Source organism: Odocoileus virginianus, chromosome 28 (genome assembly GCF_023699985.2).
Source record: "Odocoileus virginianus isolate 20LAN1187 ecotype Illinois chromosome 28, Ovbor_1.2, whole genome shotgun sequence".
Lineage (NCBI taxonomy): Eukaryota > Metazoa > Chordata > Mammalia > Artiodactyla > Cervidae > Odocoileus > Odocoileus virginianus.
The window spans coordinates 16890610-16914065 of record NC_069701.1 but is presented as its reverse complement, the minus strand read 5'-3'; the positions used below and the strand labels follow the sequence as shown (position 1 = coordinate 16914065).

The window sequence follows — 23456 nt, the reverse complement described above, 5'->3', positions numbered from 1 at the left end:
GAAGGGGGAGTAGGTGATGGTCACACAGTGGGATGCAACTCACTGCTTCTAACACTGGGTTCTTAGTTCTAGTTTCCCTTGATGGCCAAAGGTCACTGGGTGGACATGGGATTAAACGCATCATTCCATTGGGGAATCAGCCAGCGACAAGCTATGAGGAAGCACCCCACGCACACTGACAGGACGGTGAGTGGGCTGAGAGCTTTGCCCCCGCTCATGCCCATGCCACCTCTCCTTCTCTGACTCTGGACGGCATCACTCTGGAACTCCTCCCTTGACCCTGTCAACCTGAGTGACCGCAGAGGGCCCCAAAGATTGTATCAATTACCTTCTCAGTTCCTGAAAGGTTGCCTTTATTTGCATGCTGATGTTCACCACAGCCACTCCTTTAGTGGGGAATATTACGAAAGGTTAGGATGAGACAGACCCTCTGACACCCGGAGAGAAACCAGCTCCAGCTCCAGGATAACAAGTATTTTCCATTTGCTCATCCCCTTGAAATGCATTCTTTATAGAAAGGCTAGACAAGAATGGTTTTTGTGAGTCTCCCTAGCTCTCCTGAACTCCTTTGTTGACCTTTCTCTACCATCAGGTCACCCTGAGGTACAGAGAGGAAGGAGAAAGCGACTGTGGCTAAATTGCCTCCAAGAACATCCTGCACGAGAATGATGACACACGAGTAGAGGAGGAATGTACTATGTAAAAGGGTTCCTCAGAGGAGAACTCAACAACAGGGGTCTCAGGGTTGAATTTCAGGGTTGGGGTGTCTTTGGTGGGTTCTGTGGGTCTAGACTCTTTGTGGTAGGGAGTTATTATGTTTCAGTTGTGGGGGAGGTGTCTGTCTGATGATCACTTAGGTACAAACTTGGTTTGATGGTCTTCTTGGGGGATGCTGGTGCTATGACCTCCCCCTTGTGGGCCTCTGGTGATTAGACCTGCCCTTTGGAGAACACTGGTGGTTTGGCCTTCCCCTTGAGGGGCACTGGTGGTTTGACCTCTCTCTTGGGGGATGCTAGTGGTCTGGCTTCCATCTTGGGGGGTGCTGGTGGTTTAACCACCCCCTTGGGGTGCACTGGTGGTTTGACCTCCCCCTTGAGTGGCGCTGGTGGTTTGATGTCCCCCGTGGTGGACACTGGTGGCTTGATTTTCTCCTTGGGAGACGCAGGTGGTTTGACATTCCCCTTGGGGGACATTGGTGATCTGATGTTCTTGGCAACCCCTGGTAGCATGTTTCCCTTAGGAGGATCCTGATGGTGTGACAGCTTCCTCCTCGGGGGCTGCTGTGATACAGAAGGAGCTTGGGTATTTGAGGGTTCTTTTGATCTAGGCTGGCTGGAAGATGGCCAGAGTCCAAGGGTTTCCAATGACCCTTTTTCTATGTTAGAGGCTGTTTCTTGAATGTCTGTAGAAGACAGAAAAGACATAAGCACATATTCGTCAATGTCACAATACCCCAATCCAAGTTTGTTATGTGGTGAACTCATAGTTACCTATTAAATGTTACAATCATTCCCATCTCCTCAGGTTCATTCTTCTGAGCTTCCTCCACTAAGATTTTGGGCAAGCTTATATCAAGCCCTTCAATTCTGCCTGGCATAAAAAAGTCCATTATTTGAGGGTAAGGCTTACCAAGGAAGCTCTCAGAAAGAAGGGACTAACATTTGCCTAAAGATTATATATATATGTATGTGCATGTGTGTGTGTATGATTTTTATTATAATTGCTTCCAAATCAGCTTATATAGAAAAAATGAACACATTTTGCCACTAGACTGTTAGATTCTTGAGGGATAGGACTTTGATTTCCTTGCCACCATATTTCCATTACCAGAAAAATGTCTGTCATACACTAGGTGTTTGTTAAGTTTTTTTTTTTTAACTAATTTACTGATTAAAAAAAAAACTGGTAATAGCTAGAGAATTCAGACCTACTTCATACTCAAGACAATTCTTTAGATGGATAAAACACAGAGAAAAAACTTATTTAAGAGTTCATAATAATAGTTTCAAATCATGAAAAACATGATAACCTAAAGAGGTAAGCCCACAATACTGTCTATAGGATACTCACTTTAGATATAAAAATACATATAGATTAAAAGTAAAAAGATAGAAAAAGATATACCATATTAACTCTACTGAAAAGAAAGATGAAGTTGCTGTTAATATTACACCAAGTAATTCAGAGCAAAGACTACTACCAGGAATAAAGGAAGTAATTTCATAATCAAATAAAGAGATCATCTTATCAAGAAGATATAAAATTCTAAATATTTGTGTAACTATGATTTTCAAAACACTTAAAGCAGACACAAATAGGACAGCAAAGAGAAATAAACAAAACTACAATTACACTTAAAGATTTAAATACTTCATTCTCAATAACTGAGCCAAAATCAGTAAGATATAGAAGACTTGAAAAACACCATTAACCAACTTTTTCTAATTGACATTTATAGAACAGTCTACCCAATAATAACAGAATACATATTCTTTTCATATGCACATGGAAAACTTACCAAGACAGAACTTACTCTGGGCCTCAAATTGTGATAATAAATTTAAAAGGATTAAGTCATACAAAGTATGTTCTCTGACCATATGGAATTAAAGTAGAAGCTAATCAAGACCAAATCCTCAATATTTGGAAACTAACATACTTCTAAATAATCCACCAGACAAAGAAGGACAAATATTACCTGATTTTAAGACTTGCTATAAAGCTACAGTAATCTAGGTAATATGACACTGGCATAAATATAAACAGATGAATAAAACAGAAATCAAGAGTCCAGAAGCAGACCCACAAGTAAAGAAATCATTTTTCATAAATGTACAAAGGTAATTCAGCGGAGAAATGATAGCTGTTTACTGAAGTACAGTTGATTTACAATGTTGTATTAGTTTCAGGTGTATAGCGTAGTGATTCAGTATTTTTGCAGATTATATTTCACTAAGTGTTATTATAAGATTTGGGGTATGATTCATCTGTGCTAAACAGTAAATCCTTGTTGCTGGCAGACAGGTAATGTTGGTCCTTCTTTGTCCTGTGGGTTATTTTGAAGTATGCTAGTTTCTAAATATTGAGGATTTTAAACATATCTTTATTAGTTTCTACTTTAATTCCATATGGTCAGAGAACATATTTTGTAGGACTTGTTTGTACCCGTTAATCCCACACCTCTAACTTGCCCCTCCTCTCCTCCCTCTCCCCTTTGGTAATCATAAGCTTGTTTTCTATGTCTGTGAGTCTGTTTCTGTTTTGTATACAGATTCATTTGTACTATTTCTTTTTTAGATTCCACATATAAGTTATACAATATTTATCTTCTCTGACATTTCACTAAGACTAATATCCTCTAGGTGTATCCACATTGCCAGAAATGGCAATAATTCATTCTCATTTATGGCTGAGTAATATACACATACACATACATACATCCCACATCTTCTTAACCATTTGTTGATGGGCACTGGGTTGCTTCCATGCTTTGGCTATTATAAATAGTGCTATTATGAACACTGGGTATCTCTTTTAACTAATGTTTTCATTTTTTCCAGATATACACCCAGGAGTGGACCTGCTGATCATATGGTATCGCTATTCTAAGTTTTTTTAAGGAACCTCCATACTGTTTTCCATAGTGGCTGCATCAATTTACTTTCCTACTAACTATGTACCTGGGTTCCCTTTTCTCTACATTCTCTCCAACATTTGTTATTTGTAGACTTTTTAATGACAGCCACTTTGACCAGTGTGAGGTGATCTCTCATTGTGGTTTTGATTGGCATCTTTCTTAACAATTAGTGATGTTGAGCATCTTTTCATGTGCCTATTGGCCTTCTGTATGTTCTTTTTGAAAAAATGTCTACTTAGATCTTCTGCCCATTTCTTGACTGGATTTTGTATACTGAGTTGTATGAGCTGTCTGTATACTTTGGATATTAAACCCTTGTCAGTCGCATCATCTGCATGTATTTTCTCCCATTCCTTAGGCTGTCTTTTTGTTGCTGCTGTTTTCCTTTGCTGTGTAAGAGCTTTTAAGTTTGACTGGGTCCCATTCCTTTGTTTTTATTTCTTTTGTCTGGGGAGACTGATCAAAGAAAGTATCGCTATGATTTGTCAGGTTCTCTTCTAGGAGCTTTATGGTGTCACGTCCTACATTTAGGTCTTTAAAATATGTTGAGTTTATTTTTGTACATGGTGTGAAGGAATGTTCTAATTTCACTGTTTATATGTGAATGCCCAGTTTTCCCAGCACCACGTATTGAATGGACTATCTTCTCACCATTAAGTACATTCTTGCCTCCTCTGTTGTAGATTAGCTGACCATAAATGCATGAGCTCTTCTTGAAGAGACTATTAAAGGATGAACTACAGCCAAAAAGAAATAAATGGGAAAACTAGAGCAAAATGATTGTCTTAGTGAATTTATTTAACTAAAAGATGTCTTAAGACTAAAACAAATACAGGTATAATGTAAATATTACAAATCTTGCCAGTACAAAACTAGGAGGGGAAGAGGAGGAAGAGATTTAAGTTGGCTAATTATTTACCACTCAGTTTATTTTGAGGAAGTGATAGTGGTGGTAGTTCAAAAGGTATCAACTAGTGCTAATAAATCAAGTAAGAGAGGTACATTATCCAAGTAAGGATTTCTACAGAATAATACTGGTTAGTTGTGTATCTCTCCACACATTCTCTTAATGACTGTAGAGAGCAACAAGGAGAGAAAAAGCATCAAGAAACACCCCATGAAACAAAAGAACAAGGAAGAATACAAACCTCAAGTTAAGCAAAGGTGTGGAACTAAAGCCCAGAAAGCAACAGAGTTGGTGCTGGAGCTTCTAGTGTTCAGAAGAGAACAAGGAGAGTTGTGAAGAAAAGTGAAAAATCCAGAGAGGCTTTTGTGTGGGTGGCATCTGGAAAATTTCAATGAAGATTTACCCTAAGAAGGAGAGATCTCATGTTGAACAGAAACTACTGACAGCAGGGGCCCAGTTTCAATCCCTGGTCAAGAAGCTAAGATTCCACAACCCATGCAGAACAGGTGGAAATTTTTAAAAATTAAAAATAATTAATTCTTTAAAAAAGAAGAAGAAGAAGAAGGGCTTCGTAGGTGGCTCAATGGTAAAGAATCCACCTACCAACGCAGGAGACATGGGTTCAATCCTGAGGTCAGAAAGATCCCCTGGAGAAGGAATCAGCAACTCACTCCAGTATTCTTGCCTGGGAAATCCCAAGGACAGAGGAGCCTGGTGGGCTACAGTCCATGGGGTCGCAGAAGAGTTGGACACAACTTATCGAATAAACAACAAAAACAACAAAAGGAATGAAAAGGAGTTTTCAAAGTTGAGGGTATTAAAGGAAGTCTTAGAAGACTGCTTGTGATGTCAAGGGAGGGAAATATATTAGAAGGTGGTGGCACTCTACGTAGGCAGCAGTCAGTTTTAAAGAAAAGTAAGGAGGCAACTGGCGTAAGGGAGGCTACTGAAACAGACAGAATAGAAAGATCATGGGAACACTGATTCCCAAAAGGTCCCTACACATTAAAGAAACTGTCTTTAATTTGAGCAATAAGAAAAGGCACTTTCAAACTAATAAAAGTGGAAAATATCCAAGATTCTCCTCTTCTATCACATAGAATTGCCCTGCTAATTGGTCCATGAAGTTCAATACATTCTATTATAAATAAGAAAAATTACACGGAATTATTTTTACAAGGATACTTGAGGACCAATAGAAAACAACAGTCATAATAAATTCTGGGCAAGAAAATGCATATTAAAATTTGTGACATGAAGCAAAGTAAAATTCCAACATGAAGTAAATAAAAATTTCACACAAGCAACTACATACTTGAAAGAGTACCATGAAGCAAAAACTCAGAGAGGATGTGGGAAAGTAATAGAAAAATGTGAAACGGAAACTGAAGGGATTGATGAAAAATGAAGAAAAAGATTACTAGCAAGAAACACAAAGGATAAAAATTTAGTAAGTGCATAGAAAATAGCAATGTCCAAATTCAAGAAAATAAAACAAATGAAGAAAGTAATAAAAACAGATTAGAGAGAACTTATAATGAACGATCTAAAAAGGAAATTTTTTAAAAATTCACTTATAATGGAATCAAAAAGAAGTGAAAGTACTGAACACTGAAAAGACCAAAAAATGCTGCTGAAAGTAATTAAAGAAGATATTTAAAATAAGGAAATGTACCTCATGTTCATGGATTCGAAGATTTAATACTGTTGAGAGGACAATGCTACCCAAAGTACTTTACAGATTCAATGCAACCTCTATCAAGTTCCTCATGGTATTTTTTAATATTAAAATTCATACAAATTGCAACAGAAGCTGGGAAGGCAAACAATCTTAAAAAAGAAGAACAAATGTGGAGGACTTACATACTTTCAGATTTTAAAACTTACCACAAAACAACAGTAATCAGAACACTGTGATACTGGCATAATACAGACATATACACCAATGGAGTAGGAGAGAACATCCAGAAACATGGTCAATTTATTTTAGACAAGAGTACTAAGACCATTCTATGAATACTGGATATCCACATGCAAAAGAAGAGTTGGACCTTTACTTTATACCACATATGAAAATGAACTCAAAATGGATCAAAGACCTCAAGGTATGTGCTAAAACCATAAAACTCTTAGAAGAAACCATAGGGGAAAATCTTCACAATGAAACACTCAAAAAAATATACTCAAAAGAATTAAAAGCAAGGACGTGAATAGATATTTGTGTATAGCAGTATTACCACAGTGTACCATAGTGAACACTCTTTGGCACTGCCCTTCTTCGGGATTGGAATGAAAACTGACCTTTTCCAGTCCTACAGCAAGAGTGCCTGAAGAACTATGGGCAGAGGTTCATGACATTGTACAGGAGACAGGGATCAAGACCATCCCCAAGGAAAAGAAATGCAAAAAAGCAAAATGGCTGTCTGAGGAGGGCTTTCAAAGAGCTGTGAAAAGAAGAAAAGCGAAAAGCAGAGGAGAAAAAGAATGATATACCCATATGAATGCAGAGTTCCAAAGAATAGCAAGGAGAGATAAGAAAGCCTTCCTCAGTGATCCATGCAAAAAAATAGAGGAAAACAATAGAATGGGAAAGACTAGAGATCTCTTCAAGAAAATTAGACTTTCCAAGGGAATATTTCTTGCAAAGATGGGCACAATAAAGGACAGAAATGGTATGGACCTAACAGAAGCAGAAGATATTAAGAAGAGGTGGCAAGAACACACAGAACAACTATACAAGAAAGATCCTCATCCCAGATAATCATGATGGTGTGATCACTCAGCTAGAGCCAGACATCCTGGAATGTGAATTCAAGTGGGCTTAGGAAGCATCACTGCAAACAAAGCTAGTGGAGGTGAAGGAATTCCAGTTGAGCTATTTCAAATCCTAAAAGATGATGCTGTGAAAGTGCTACACTCAATATGCCAGCAAACCTGGAAAACTCAGCAGTGGCCACAGGACTGGAAAAGGTCAGTTTTCATTCCAATTCCAAAGAAAGGCAATGCCAAAGGATGTTCAAACTACTGCGCAATTGCACTCATCTCACACACTAGTAAAGTAATGCTCAAAATTCTCCAAGTCAGGTTTCAACAGTACGTGAACCAAGAACTTCCAGATGTTCAAGCTGGATTTAGAAAAGGCAGAGGAACCAGAGATCAAATTGCCAACATCCGCGGGATCATCGAAAAAGCAAGAGAGTTCCAGAAAAATATCTATTTCTGCTTTATTAAATATGCCAAAGCCTTTGACTTTGTGGTGTGAATCACCACATACTGTGGACAATTCTGAAAGACATGGGAATACTAGACCACCTGACCTGCCTCCTGAGATATCTGTATGCAGGTCAAGAAGCAACAGTTAGAACAGGACATGGGAAAACAGACTGGTTTCAAATCAGGAAAGGAATACATCAAGGCTGTATATTGATATCCTGGTATTTAACTTATATGCAGAGTACATCATGAGAAACACTGGGCTGGATGAAGCACAAGCTGGAATCAAGACTGCTCAGAGAAGTATCAATAACCTCAGATATGCACATGACACCACCCTTATGGCAGAAAGTGAAGAACTAAAAAGCCTCTTGATAAATGTGAAAGAGGAGAGTGAAAAAGTTGGCTTTAAACTCAACATTCTGAAAACTAAGATCATGGTATCCAGTCCCATCACCTCATGTCAAATACATGAGGAAACAGTGCAAACAATGACAGACTATTTTGGGGGGATCCAAAATCGCTGCAGATGGTGACTGTAGCCATGAAATGAAAAGATGCTTGCTCCTTGGAAGTAAAGTTATGACCAACCTAGACAGCATATTAAAAAGCAGAGACATCACTTTACCAACAAAGGTCCATCTAGTCAAAGCTATGGTTTTTCCAGTAGTCATGTATGGATGTGAGAGTTGGTCTATAAAGAAAGCTGACCACCAAAGAATTGATGCTTTTGAACTGTGGCATTGGAGAAGACTCTTGAGATTCCCTTGGACTGCAAGGAGATCCAACCAGTCCATCCTGAAGGAGATCAGTACTGAATATTCATTGGAAGGACTGATGTTGAAGCTGAAACTCCAATACTTTGGCCACCTGATGCGAAGAGCTGACTCCCTGGAAAAGAACTTGACATTGGGAAAGATTGAAGGTGGGAGAAGGGGACGACAGAGGATGAGATGGTTGGATGGTATCACCGACTCTATGGACATGAGTTTGAGTAAACTCCGGGAGTTGGTGATGGACAGGGAGTCCTGGCATGCTGCAGTCCATGGGGTCATAAAAAGTTGGACAAAACAGAGTGACTGAACTGAACTGAGTCCTGCAGCCACTGCTGAGTTTTCCCAATTTGCTGACATATTAACAGTTACACTTTAATAACATCATCTTTGAGGATTTTAAATAGATCAACTAGAATTCTGGCACCTCCACTAGCTTTGTTTGCAGTAATGCTTCCGAAGGCCCACTTGATTTCACACTGTAGGATGTGTGGCTCTAGGTGAGTGATCACACGATCATGGATATCCGGAGTCATTAAGACTTTTCTTGTAGAGTTCTGTGTACTCCTGCCACTCCTTAATCTCTTCTTCTGTTGGGTCCTTACCATTTCATGTCCTTTATCATACTCATCTTTGCATGAAATGTTGCCTTGATATATCCATTTTCTTGAAGATTCTCTAGTCTTTCCCATTCTATTGTTTTCCTCTATTTCTTTGCATTCTTCATTTAAGAAGGCCTTTTTATCTCTCCTTGCTGTTCTCTGGAACTCTGCATTCAATTTAATATATATTTCTCTTTCTCCCCTGCCTTTTGCTTCTCTTCTTTCCTCAGCTATTTGTAAAGCCCTCTCAGACAATCACTTTGCCTTCTTGCATTTCTTATTCTTTGGGATGATTTCGGTCACTGTCTACTATACAATGTAATGAACCTCCATCCATAGTTTTTCAGGCATTCCGTCTACCAGATCTAATCCCTTGAATCTATTAATCATCTCCACTGTATAAGGGACTTAATTTAGGTCATACTTGAATGGCCTAGTGATTTTCCCTACCTTCTTCAATTTAAGCCTGAATTTTGCCACAAGGAGCTCATGATGTGAGCCACAGTCAGCTCCATGTCTTGTTTTTGCTGACTGTATAGAGCTTCTCCATCTTTGGCTACAAAGAACATAATCAATCTGATTTCAGTATTGAACAGCCGGTGATATCCATGTATGGAGTCATCTCATGTGTTGTTGGAAAAGGGTGTTTACTATGACCAGTGTGTTCTCGTGACAAAACTCCGTTTGCCTTTGCCCTGTTTCATTTTGTACTCCAAGGCGAAACTTGCCTGTTACTCCAGGTATCTCTAGACTTCATACTTTCGCATCCCAATCCCCTATGATGAAAAGGACATCTTTTTTTGGTGTTTATTTTAGAATGTATTATAGGTCTTCATAGAACTGGTCAACTTCAGCTTCTTTAGCCTCAGTGGTTGGGGCATAGACTTGAATTTCTGTGATGTTGAATGGTTGGCCCTGGAAATGAACTGAGATCATTCTGTTGCTTTTGAGACTGCTCCCAAGTACTGCATTTCAAACTCTTTTTTTGACTGTTAGGGATATTCCATTCCTTCTAAAGGACTCTTGCCCACAGCAGTAGATATAATAGTCATCTGAATTAAATCTGCTCATTCTTGTCCACTTTAGTTCACTGATTCCTAAGATGTCATTGTTCAGAGTCAGCATCTCTTGCTTGACCACATCCAATTTACTGTGATTCATGGACTGAACATTCTAAGTCCTATGCAATATTGTTCTTTATAGCATTAGACTTTACTTTTACTACATCCACAACTGAGTGTCCTTTCTGCTTTGGCCCAGTTGCTTTATTCTTTCTGGAGCTATTAGTAATTGCCCTCCACTCTTCTCCAGTAGCATTCTGGACACCTTCCGATCTGGGGGACTCATCTTCTGGTGTCACATTGTTTTCCTTTTGATACAGTTTATAGGGTTGTCACAGCAAGAATACTAGAGTGGGTTGCCATTTCCTCCTCCAGCTGATCATGCTTTGTCATGTTCTTCACTATGACCCATCTATCTTGGGAGGCCCTGCCTGTCAGGGCTCTTAGCTTCACTGAGTTACACAAGCCATGCCATGATAAGACTGTGATCCATGAAGGGGAGGGGCCTGTAATCCTCTCCAAAGAACAGGGAGATCAGTGATTGCCATCATTACTCTTTCCCTCTGCCCTGCCCCACATCACAGGTTTCTCCAAGAAAAGAGCTTGTACACACAAAAAGTGCCCAGCCTTTCGTGGCTGCCACCCGGAGGATATATCCCACAACAGCCCTGATCTGGTGGCCAGTGGGGCTTGTGTTCATAGGTTCACTGGGATGGTAGCTAAGAAACAAACAGTTCACAACTATCAGTCCCCCTAGGCCTCAGTGCAAAGGCAAGAGACAGAAACATGCATCTCCCAGTCTTCCCCTGAAAGTGGTATATTTGCATACTTTACAAGTTTTTACCTGAGGGTCTGGCTTCTAATCAGCCTATATCAAAGTGCTGACTAAGATCCTCCCCTTTGGAACACTGAGAGTACTTGGAACTCTCTCATCTTCTGGGGCCACTATGAACCAAGCAGACATCTTTGCCAACTAAAACGTGTAAGCTAGGGCAGGGATGATGGATAAGGTTCAGTTTCTACACCATACCACTCCTTCAAAGCTGGGAGAGGTAGCTGTTTTATCTAATGCATAGAAACCAACAAAGAGCCAAGGAAAAAGAATAAATAGAGGAATATCTTCCAAATGAAAGAACATGACCTTAATGAAAAGGAGATAAGTGATTTATCTGATAAAGAGTTCAAAATAATGGTCCTAAAGATGATCACCAGGAGAACAAGGCATAAATAGAGAATTTTAACAAAGAAATACAAAATATAAGAAAGCACCAAACAAATCACAGAGTAGAGAAATACAGTAACTAAACTGAAAAATTCAATAGAGAGGTTCGACAACAGACTTGACGAGCCAGAAGAAACAATCAATGAACTTGAAGATGGAACAGTGGAATTTACCCAACCAGACAAACAAAATCAAAAATAGTGAAAATAGTTTAATTGATTTATTGGCCCATATCAAGAGGAACAATATGCACATTGTAGAGATTCCAGAAGTAAAAGAGAGAGTGAAAGAAAGAAAACTTCTTTGAAAAAATGATAGCTGAAAACATCCCTAACCTGGAGAAGGAAATAGACATTTAGATCTAGGAAGTCCAGAGAGGTCCAAATAAGATGAATGTAAAGAGACACCAAGCAAGATGTACTATAATTAATTATCAAGCATTAAAGACAAGAAGAGAATCTTAAAATCAGCGAGAGAAAACAACTTGTTACGTAAAAGGGAATCCCCAAAAGGCAATCAGCAGATTTCTCACCAGGAACTTTGTAGGCTAAAAGGGAGTGGCACAATATATTCAAAGTGCTGGGGGAAAAAACTATTGACAAACAACACTCTATCCATCAGAGGAATCCTTACTGAAAGAGAGTTAAAGGGTTTTTCAGGCAAGCAAGAGCTGAAAGATGAAAGAATTCAGCACCACCTGACTGGCCTTACGAGAGCTGTTAAAGGGATTTCCTTAGGCTAAAGCAAAGGGGCACGAACTAGTAACAGGAAAATATATAAAATATTTAATGTAAAATAGCTTACATTATTTTAAATATTGAAAATATGTAAAATATAAAATGTAAATCTCACTAGTAAAGGTAAGTACATGGTTAAATCTGAAAATAATCTAATGTTGTAATGGTGATATGTTAATCACTTATATCTCTAGTATGAAGGATAAAAGACAAAAGTAGTAAAAAAATAACTACAATATTTGTTAATGGATACACAATAGGTAAATTGTGACATCAAAAACATAGATCATTGGAGGTACAGTAAAAACATAGAGCTTTAGCTTTAAAGTGTTCAATTTTTAATTATTATCAACTTAAAATAGACTGTTAAAAATATGTTTTATTTAACCTCATGGTAATCACAAGGCAAAAACCTGTACTAGACACAAAAGATAAAGAGATAGGGATCTAAACATGCCACTACAAAAAATCATCAAACCACAAAGACAGAAGAAAGGAACAGAAAAGAGAATTACAAAACAGGCAGAAAACAACTAGCATAAAGCACATACCTATCAAAAATTGCTTTAAATGTAACTGAACTAAATTTTCTAAAAAGACACAGGGTGGCTGAATGAATAAAAAAATGACTTAACCATATGCTGCCTATAAGAGATAGTCACTTCAACTTTAAGGACAGTCACAGCCTGAAAGTGAAGAGATGGAAAAAGATATTCTATGCAAATGGAAACCAAAAGAAAGCTAAAGGAAAAAGTTCTATTGATGGTTGCACAACACAACAATGGGAACGTACTTAATGCCACTGAGTCATATACTTAAAAACAGTAATCAATTTTGTTATGTAAATATATTTTATCACAAGTTTCTTAAAAACCAACAAAAATATTGTTATTAAAATTTTATTTGACTAATATTGTCTAGTCTACTCAATGTGCACTCTCTGTTCCTCTCCTTTTCCAAACCATACCCATCTTCAAATGCCGGTTCTAATTCTTCCTAGGCTTCTTCCAATCCCAAAACATGTCACTTTTTCTCTGGATTCCAAGAACTATTACTGTCGGGATGAGTTCATTTGACAATTAATGATTCCTGTCTGGTGATATATCTTCCACTTTATCTTAAATAATTATTCAATTATTTATATATACATAAATAACTAGATTTATCTTGACTTGATAATAACATGATAATCTTGATGCAATAATCTTGACTAGATTATGTATATGTATACTAGATTAAATCTTATCTGAGGGAGTGACATTATCTTACTCTTAGAGTCAGTCAAGAAGACAAGGTTCTTGAGCTTATGCCTGTGTTTGAATAGTAATGTATTTAAAATACTCCATTTTTTTCTCATTGCAGCACTTCTTTCACTTGGTATACCCCAGGTATTTCTGTTTTCAGATTCTTCAGGTTGATAAAGCTTTAGACACTTGCTGCGGCTCTGATGACTCAAGACCTAGAATCATTGTGTTGGTGTGGGGTTATACCCACCACCCCGCTGGGGAATCAGTGAACAAGGTATTATAAAGCACCCCACTTCATGCCAGATGACAGAATGCATGTGTGGGATAAGATCTTTGCCCCTGACTCACGCTTATGCCACCTCTCATTCTCAGGATAGCAACACTTTGGCACTTATCCTCTAGTCTGTGTCAGCCTGAATGATCACAGCGGGGTCCAAAGAATACACCATTTACCTTCTGAGTTCCTGAGAGTTGCCTTTATTTACATGCTGATGTTCACTACAGATGAGATAAAACCTAATACCCAGAGAACAACCAGCTCCAGCTCCAAGATTACTATTTTCCCCTTGTTTGTCCCCTTGATATGCACTCTTTAGAGAAAGGCGTGACCAGAATGGTTTTCCTGAGAGCTTCAACGGCTCTTCTGCACTCATTGCCTGACCCCTCTCCACTGTCACCATCCTAAGGCACAGAGAAGAGGAGGAAGAAGGGAGCAAGTTGTGGTTAATTCTTTGCAGACAGGCTTAGGAGGAGGAGGATGGGCTGGATGTGGTGAAAACAGGAAGGGATTCCTCGGAAGACTTTGTACTGGGGGACCTTTCAGTTTGTTTCTGAGGATGAGAGACGTCTATGGAGGAAAATATTCCAGTCGCCTTCATGGCTGATGAAGATTGGTAGGTGGCCTCTCTGGCAGAATCCCGGACGGGTGCTTGGATGGATTCAGAGGCCTTCAAGGTGGGGACCAGCTGTCTAATGTCATCCTCTCCAGGCACTGGTGTCTTGATGGTTTTGCTGACTTGCTTTGATTTGCTGGCTTTCTTCATGGGGACTACTGAAACATGGCTAGAGTATGGGTATTTTCTTACATTCTTGGTTAAAGCTGGGGAGAGGTCTGCGTGAGTCCAAGGAATTTCTGTAACTCGGGGGACAGGATCTATGGATATACATGAAGGTTCTTGATTCTGACTTTCTCCTGTTCGGAGGCTTGTACTCAGAGATTCTATGGGATAGAAAAGACAAAAACACAGATTCCACAAATGTCACTTCTCCAATATTTGCCAGTGACATGGTAAAATTCTAGTCATCTTTAAAATGTCAGCTCCTCAATTATCATCTCATATTTTTTTCCACTATTTCTCTCCCTACCCACTTTCCTATGGTCTTCAATTCATCAAGGTGCTGGAGTTTGAGACATTGCTTAATTTACTTTAGTTCTAGTAGGTTTTTCAGTTGACTCCTTAAAATTTTTCATATAATAATAAATGCAAATTAAGGAGTTTTGTTTCTTCCTTTATGCCTATTATTATTTTACTGAACTGGCTAGGATATCCAGTACAAGGCCAAATAGAAGAAAGTGGTAAGAGCTGGTATTGTTGCTTTATTATTTCTTAAAATTGAAGTATAGTTGATTCACAATGTTGTATTAGTTTCTGATATACAGCAAAGTGATTCAGCTATGCATATATACATATATATTTATTCTTTTCAAATTATTTTCCATGACAGTTTATCAAAGGAAATAACAGTTCCCAACACTATACAGTAGGATCTTGTTGTAGTAGTTTGTATCTACTAATCTGCTAAATTTCTAATTTATCCTTCCCCGACCCCTTCCTTTCCTTTCAGTAACCATAATTTTGTTTTCTATGTCTCCGAGTCTGTTTCTGTTTCATATATGTTAATTTGTTTCACATTTTAGATTTCACATATAAGTGGTATCTTATGGTCTATGTCTTTTTCTTTCCAACTTAGTATGATCATCTCTAGATCCATCCATTTTGTTACAAATATCATTATCTCATTCTTTTTCATTGCTGAGTAGTATTCCATTATAAATCACATTTTTATCCATTCACCTATCAATGTACATTTAAGTTGCTTCTATGTCTTGGCTATTGTAAATAATGCTGCCATAAACACTGGGGTGCATGTATCTTTTTAGTTCAAAATGTTCTCCATATTCCCAGGGGTGGGATTACTAAATCACATGACAACTCTTATATTTTTCTGAGGAACCTCCATACTGTTTTCCATGCTGGTTACAACAATTTACTTTCCTACCACCCATGTAGGAGGGTTTCTTTTTCTTGACACCCTCCCCAGCATCTGTTGTTTGTACTTTTTAATAATGGACATTCTGACGGGTTTGAGGTGATACCTCATTGTAGCTTTGATTTCCCTTTCTCTAATAATTAAGTGATATTGAGCATCTTTTCATGTGTCTATTGGCCATCTGTATGTCTTCTTTGGAAAAATGTCTATTTAGGTCTTCTGTCCCTTTTTCACTTGAGTTGTTTTTTTGTTATTGAGTTGTATGCTATTTGTATATTTTGAAAATTAAGCCCTTTTTGGTTGCATATTTTGCAGTCTGAAGGTTGTCTTTTCACTTGTTTATGGTTTCCTTTGCTATAGAAAAGCTTATGAGTTTGATTAGGTCCCATTTGTTTATTTTTACTTTTATCTTTCCCTTGAAAGACTAACGTAAGAAAATATTGGTATGATTTATGTCAGAGAATGTTTTGCCTATATTCTAAGACTTTTATGGTGTTATGTCTTTAAATCTTTAAGCCATTTTGGGTTTACTTTTGTATATGGTGAAGCATGTGTTATAACCTTATTGATTTACATGTGGCTGTCCAGCTTTTCCAACACCACTTGCTGAAGAGACTGTCTTTTCTCCATTGTATACTGTTGCCTCCTTTGTCAAAGATTAACTGCCTATAGGTGTATGGGTTTATTTCTGAGCTCTCTATTCTGTGCCATTGATCCATATGTTTGTTTTTATGCCATTATCATGATGTTCTGATTACTACAGACTTGTAGTGTTGTACAACATCTGGGAGGGTTATGTCCCTGACTTTTGTTCTTTTTCCTCAATATCGCTTTGGTGATTTTGAGTATTTTATGGATCCATACAAATTTTAGAATTATTTTAGTTCCGTGAAAAACTTCATGGGTAATTTGATAAGAATCACATTAAATCTATAAACTGCTTTGGAGAGTATTCCCATTTTAACAATATTAGTTTTTCCAATTCAAGAGCATAGGATATCTTCCCATTTTTTGAATCACTTTCAATTTCCTTTATCAATGTCTTACAGTTGTCAGCATATAAGCCTTTCACCTCCTCGGTCAGGTTTATTCCTAAGTATTTTTTATACAATTTTAAAAGAAATTGTTTTTTTTTAGTGCTTTCCTTTTCTCATATTTCATTGTTAAGTTTAAATAAATGCAACAGATTACTGTATGTTAATCCTATATTCTGCCACCTTGTTGGATTCATTTATCAGTTCTAATAGTTTTTGTATGGAGTCTTTAGGGTCTTCTATATATAGTATCATATCATAGTAAAATGACCATTTTACCTCTTTCAATTTAGAAACCTATTTTTCTCTTTCTTATCTAATTTCTGCGGCTAGGACTTTCAATAGTATGTTGAATAGAAGTGGTGAGAGTGGGCATCCTTGTCTTGTTCTAGATTTTAGAGGGAAGGCTTTAAGCTTTTCACCACTGAGTATTGTGTTGGCTGCAGGTTTGTCATAAATGGTTTTTATTACCTTGAGATATACTTCCTTTATACCTACTTTAGTAAGAGTTTTTATCATGAATGGATGTTGAATTTTGTCAAATGTTTTTTCTCCATTATTTATCATATTGGCAATCTCTCTCTCATCTTGCTACAAGTTTATAAATTTTATTAATCTTCTCAAGAACCAACTTTTTATTTCCTCAGTTTGTGTCTTTTCTATGTCTTTGATTCCTGCTGTCTTTTTTATCTCCTTCTTTCACTTAGAAAATATTTACTTTATTTTTTTCTAGATTTTTAAGGTAGAAACAATGAATACTAAACCAATATTTCTTCTAAGATTTAAACTTAGAAATCTCCCTGTAAGTCCTGCTTTAGCTATACCACAAAAAATTTTGCTACTGTACATGCATTATCCTTTAAAATATTTTCCAACCTCCTTTTTAAAATTTATTTATTTTAATTGGAGGCTACTTACAATATTGTAGTGGATACACCGACATGAATCAGCCATGGGTGTATGTGTGTTCCCCATCCTGAGCCCCTCTCCCACCTCCTTCCCCATCCCATCCCTCTGGGTCATCCCAGTACACCAGCCCTGAGCACCCTGTCTCATGTAATGAACCTGGACTGGTGGTCTGTTTCACATATGATAATATACATGTTTCAATGCTATTCTCTCAAATCATCCCACCCTCCACAGAGTTCAAAAGACTGTTCTATACATCTGTGTCTCTTTTGCTGTCTCACATATAGGGTTATCATTACCATCTTTCTAAATTCCATATATATGCATTAGTATACTGGATTGGCATTTTTATTTTGGCTTACTTCACTCTGTATAATGTGAAGTTGCTCAGTCGTGTCCGACTCTTTGTGACCCATGGACTGTAGCCCACCAGGCTTCTCCATCCATGGCATTTTCTAGGCAAGAGACCTGGAGTGGGTTGCCATTTCCTTCTCCAGGGGATCTTCCCAACATGGGGATTGAACCTGGGTCTACCGTATTGCACGCAGATGCTTTACCATCTGTGCCACCAGGGAATCCCTGTATAATAGGCTTCAGTTTCATCCACCTCATCAGAACTGATTCAAATATATTCTTTTTAATGGCTGAGTAATGTTCCATTGTGTATATGTACCACAGCTTTCTTATACATTCATCTGCTGATGGACATCTAGGTTGCTTCTATGTCCAGGCTATTATAAATAGTGCTGCGATGAACATTGGGGTACACGTGTCTCTTTCAATTCTGGTTTCTTGGGTGTGTATGCCCAGCAGTGATTCCTGGGTCATATGGCAGTTCTATTTCCAATTTTTAAAGGAATTTAAGCCATTGTTCTCCATAGTGGCTGTACTAGTTTGCATTCCCACCAACAGTGTAAGAGGGTTCCCTTTTCTCCACACCTTCTCCAGCATTTATTGTTTATAGACTTTAGGATAGCAGCCATTCTGACTGGCATGTAATGGTACTTCATTGTGGTTTTGATTTGCATTTCTCTGATAATGAGTGATGTTGAGCATCTTTTCATGTGTTTGTTAGCCATCTGTATGTCTTCCTTGGAGAAATGTCTGTTTAGTTCTTTGGCCCATTTTTTTATTGGGTCATTTACTTTTCTGGCATTGAACTGCAGGAGTTGCTGGTATATTTTTGAGATTAATCCTTTGTCTGTTGCTTCGTTTGCTATTATTTTCTCCCAATCTGAGGGCTGTCTTTTCACCTTGCTTATAGTTTCCTTCGTTGTGCAAAAGCTTTTAAGTTTCATTAGGGCCCATTTATTTATTTTTGCTTTTATTTCCATTACCCTGGTAGGTGGGTCATAGAGGATCCTGCTGTGATTTATGTCGGAGAGTGTTTTGCCTATGTTTTCCTCTAGGAATTTTATAGTTTCTGGTCTTATGTTTGTATCTTTAACCCATTTTGAGTTTATTTTTGTGTATGGTGTTAGAAACTGTTCTAGTTTCATTGTTTTACAAGTGGTTGACCAGCTTTCCCAGTACCACTTGTTAAAGAGATTGTCTTTTCTCCATTGTATATTCTTGCCTCCTTTGTCAAAGATAAGGTGTCCATAGGTGCATGGATTTATCTCTGGGCTTTCTATTCTGTTCCACTGATTTATATTTCTGTCTTTGTGCCAGTACCAATACTGTCTTGATGACTGTAGTTTGTAGTACAGCCTGAAGTCATGCAGGTTGATTCCTCCAGTTCCATTCTTCTTTCTCAAGATTGCTTTGGCTAGTCGAGGTTTTTTGTATTTCCATACAAATTGTGAATTATTTGTTCTAGTCCTCTGAAAAATACCGTTGGTAGCTCAATAGGGATTGCTTTGAATCTATAGATTGCTCTGGGTAGTATACTCATTTTCACAATATTGATTCTTCCAATCCATGAACATGGTATATTTCTCCATCTATTTGTATCCTCTTTGATTTCCTTCATCAGTGTTTTATAGTTTTCTATATATAGGTCTTTTGTTTCTTGAGATAGATATATTCCTAAGTATTTTATTCTTTTCATTGCAGTGGTGAATGGAATTGTTTCCTTAATTTCTCTTTCTGTTTTCTCACCATCAGTGTGTAGGAATGCAAGGGGTTTCTGTGTGCTAATTTTATATCCTGCAACTTTACTATATTCAGTGATTAGCTCTAGTAATTTTCTGGTGGAGTCTTTAGGGTTTTCTATGTAGAGGAGCATGTCATCTGCAAACAGTGAGAGTTTTACTTCTTTTCCAATCAACCTCCTTTATGATTTATTTTTTTAACACTCAGTGTTAAGAAATACACTAATTTCTGGAATCTAGAGGTATTTATAGATGTCATATTAATGTTTGTATCTAATTTAATTTTGCTGTGGTCATGAAATATATTCTGTAAGATTTCAGTCTTCTGAAATTCATCTACTGATGACACTTTCTACATCTTTTTATTTTACGCATTCCTTAATTACTGAAATTTTACATCATTTTTACTACTTTTGTCTTTTAATCTTAATGCTTGCTTTATAGGTGATTGAACCCCTACCTTTATTATATATGTACATTTTCCAGTGAGATTTTAATTACTGCATGTTTTCTTATTACCATTTAGTGTCATTTCTTTTCAGTTTAAAGAAGTCCCTTTAATATTTCATATAGAACAAGTATAGGGGCAATAAACTCCTTTAGCTTTTGTTTATCCTAAAAACTCTTAATCTCTCCTTAATTCTGAATGTTAAGCTAGCTGTGCACAGTCTGTGATGGAAAGTTTGTTCCTTTCAGCACTTTGAGTATATCATGACACTCCTTTATTACCCCGAGTTACTTTTCTCTTGCTGCTTTAAGGATTCTCTTTATTCTTAACTTCTACCGTTTTAGTTGCAATATGTCTTATGTGTGTCTCTTTGGGTTCCTCTTATTTGGAGCTCTTTGGGCTTCCTGGACCCAGAGGTCTGTTTGCTTCCCCAGATTAGGAAATTTTTTAGTCACTATTCCTTAAAATAATTTTTCTGGTCCTTTCTTTCTTCCCCTTCTGTGACCCATATAATGCAAATGTTACTCCACACAATGTTGTCCTAAAGGCAACATATGGTATCTTCACTTTTTAAAATTCTTCACTTTACTGCTCTGTCTGAGGGAGTCCCACCATTTTATCTTTTAGCTCACTCATTTGTTTTTCCACCTCATCTACTTTGCTGCTGAGCACCTCTAGTGTATTTTTCAGTTTAGTCATAACTTCTCTTTGGTACTATATTCTCTATCTCACTGCTAAAGTTCTCACTATGTTTATCCTTTCCTGAGTTTGATGAGCATATTTATGATCATCATAGTGAAGTCCCATCAGGTAAACTGCTTATCTCAGTTTCATTTAGTTGTTTTTCTGAGGTTTCTGTCTTGTTCATTTGACAGGACTATATTCCTCCGTCTCCTCATTTTCCTTGATTTTCTGTTTCTTTCTATGAATTAGCTAAATCAGCTATCTCTCCCAGGCTGTTGAAAGGATTGTCATGTACTCTATTTGAAGAAATATGCCAAGTACACTTGAAAATACTGTATATTCTGTAGTTCTTGGGTAAAATGTTATATGCCAGTTAGGTCAAGATGGCTGAAAATGTTCAGATTTCTATATTCATTCTTATTTATTTTTTGTGTTTAATTGGTGTTTTAAGTATTAAGTGAAAAATATTAAAATCTCCAACTATGATCTCTCTTTCAGTTGTTGACTAACATGTTCTGAAACTCTTTTACTAACTGAAAGCAATTATAACTACAATGTCTTCCCTGATATACTGACATTTTAATCATTATGGAATCTTTGTTTCCAGTAATTTTCCATGCTTTAAAGTTTATTTTTTCAGAAAATATTTTTTATATTTATTGTTTGCATGGCATATCACTGTCCCATCCTTTCACTTTGTAATCTATTTGAACCTTTGTGTTTGAAACATTAGTTCTGTAGACAGCATATGGTTGGGTCTCGCTTTTTTCCTATCTTGCATGAAGTCTCTACTTTTGAGTATTTGTTTCTTTGATATTTAAAGATTAACAAAGTAGCTGAATTAATGATAACCAAGTTTCAACTTGTCTCTTGTTTGTTTCGTATGTTATTTTTCCTTCCTTTGTCCTTTTTTCTCTGAATTCACCTACTCTAAAGAGATATTCTCCTGCTGGCATTGAAGAAAAATCTGCCACATTTTGAGAGGACAAAATGATCAGGACTGGATACGGTTTCTAAACTCAAATCAAAACCCAATCAACAGTAATCACGAAAACAGGAGCACTTTAGTCCCACAACTTTAAGGAACTAATATCAGCCAATAACCAGTGATCTTGGAAGCAGAATCTAAGTCTCAGATGAGATTGCTGCCGAGGCGAACACCTCAATGTTATCCTGGTGAGACTCTATGAAGAGGACCAGACAAACACAGGCTTAGACTCCTGACCCATACAAACTCTGAGATGATAAGTTTGTGTTGTACTGAGCTACCAAATTTGTGATAATTTGTTCTGTATCAATAAAAACCTAATATATACAGAAATATAATCTATCCAAATGAAGCACAGACATTAAAAAGGCTAAAAATAAAAATGAACAGAATTTTGCTAACTTACAGGAAACCAAGACAGAAGGTAGAGGCAAAAAATTCTGAAAATCAAAGACTGAAAATTTATCCAATTTGATAAAATTATACTCTGATCTAAGGATCTCAGAAAACTCTAAGCAGGATGAACACACACACACACACTCACTCATATACACACTTAAACACAACAAAATAAACTATAATAAAATTACTGAAAACCAATAATAAAAGCAGCAACCTTAAAAAGCAGCCAGATAAAAATGACATATTACCAGTAGATGAACAATGATTTTTTAAATGGAAGATGTTTTTATAAGACTTTTCATAAGAAACTATATGAGACAGAAGACAAAGGATGAACTTCTTTAAAGGGCTGAAAAATGTATCCTAAAGCTCAAGAGGTGATGAAAGCCATCTGGAGGCAGCATTAGGTGCAGCAGTATATGCCCATCTCGGAGGTGATCATGGTACAAGATGTGAATTTTGCTTAGTGTTCAAAGCTCTGTTCTCCTCAACATAAATGAATCTGGGCTGTGGTTTTGGCTTCTTTTTGGTCATCTTTGTACCTTTTCTCATTCTGAATTTGGCCCCACCCCTTCTAGGAGTTGGGGTGAGGCCCTAGAAGTGTCTCTTGGAAGTACTCAAACAGCTTTTCAACACATTTACTTAGATCAGGAAAAATTGGTTTCTCTAAATGGGCAACTGGAAATGCTATAAGAAACAGGAAAAATTTCAATTTATTTCTTATTCACCTTATTTCCTTATCATCATTTCAACATGTTTTGAAGCTGAGGTCAAGTTAACTGTACTTTTATAAGGCATTTTAGACATGTCTTTTATCCCAATTTAAACAGATTTTAAGACTTTTCCTTCAAAACTTCTCTCATTCATGCACTCCTCAGCTATTCCATATTCTGTCCATTTCTTCACTGGATTATTGTTACAGGCTGAATTTTGTGCCCCACATTCATATGAATTCATATGAAGCCATAATCTCCAGTACCTGAAAATCTGACTATATACGGAAACTGGGCCTTTGAAGAGGTAGCTAAAATGAGGCCAATGGGGTGGGCCCTGATTCAAATCTGACTAGAGTAGAAAAAATTTGAGACATTGGGAAGTGGTGGGTAGTAGTGTGTGCAAAGAAGAAAGGTTATATGAGGACACAGCAAGAAAGTGGCTATCTGCAACCAAAGAGAAAGGCTTCAGAAAAAACCAAACCTGCAGACACATTGATCTTTCACCTCTAGCC

The 23456-nt window shown here is 37.3% G+C and overlaps 1 protein-coding gene across 5 annotated transcripts in view; it reads right to left on the bottom strand.

Moving 5' to 3' along the window:
* Positions 1 to 315: 315 nt before the first annotated feature.
* Positions 316 to 23456, bottom strand: part of LOC110150627 (glycerophosphodiester phosphodiesterase domain-containing protein 4-like) — a 142010-nt gene continuing 118869 nt past the window's right edge. For 4 of the 5 annotated variants that reach the window (XM_070457259.1, XM_070457260.1, XM_070457258.1 and 1 more), the window contains one exon: positions 13861 to 14618. In XM_070457259.1, the coding sequence (XP_070313360.1) occupies positions 14143 to 14618 (476 nt within the window). In that variant the 3' untranslated portion in view covers positions 13861 to 14142. Of the gene's footprint in view, positions 1403 to 13860; positions 14619 to 23456 lie in introns of those variants that run through there. The other variant, XM_070457261.1, reaches the window with a different exon arrangement.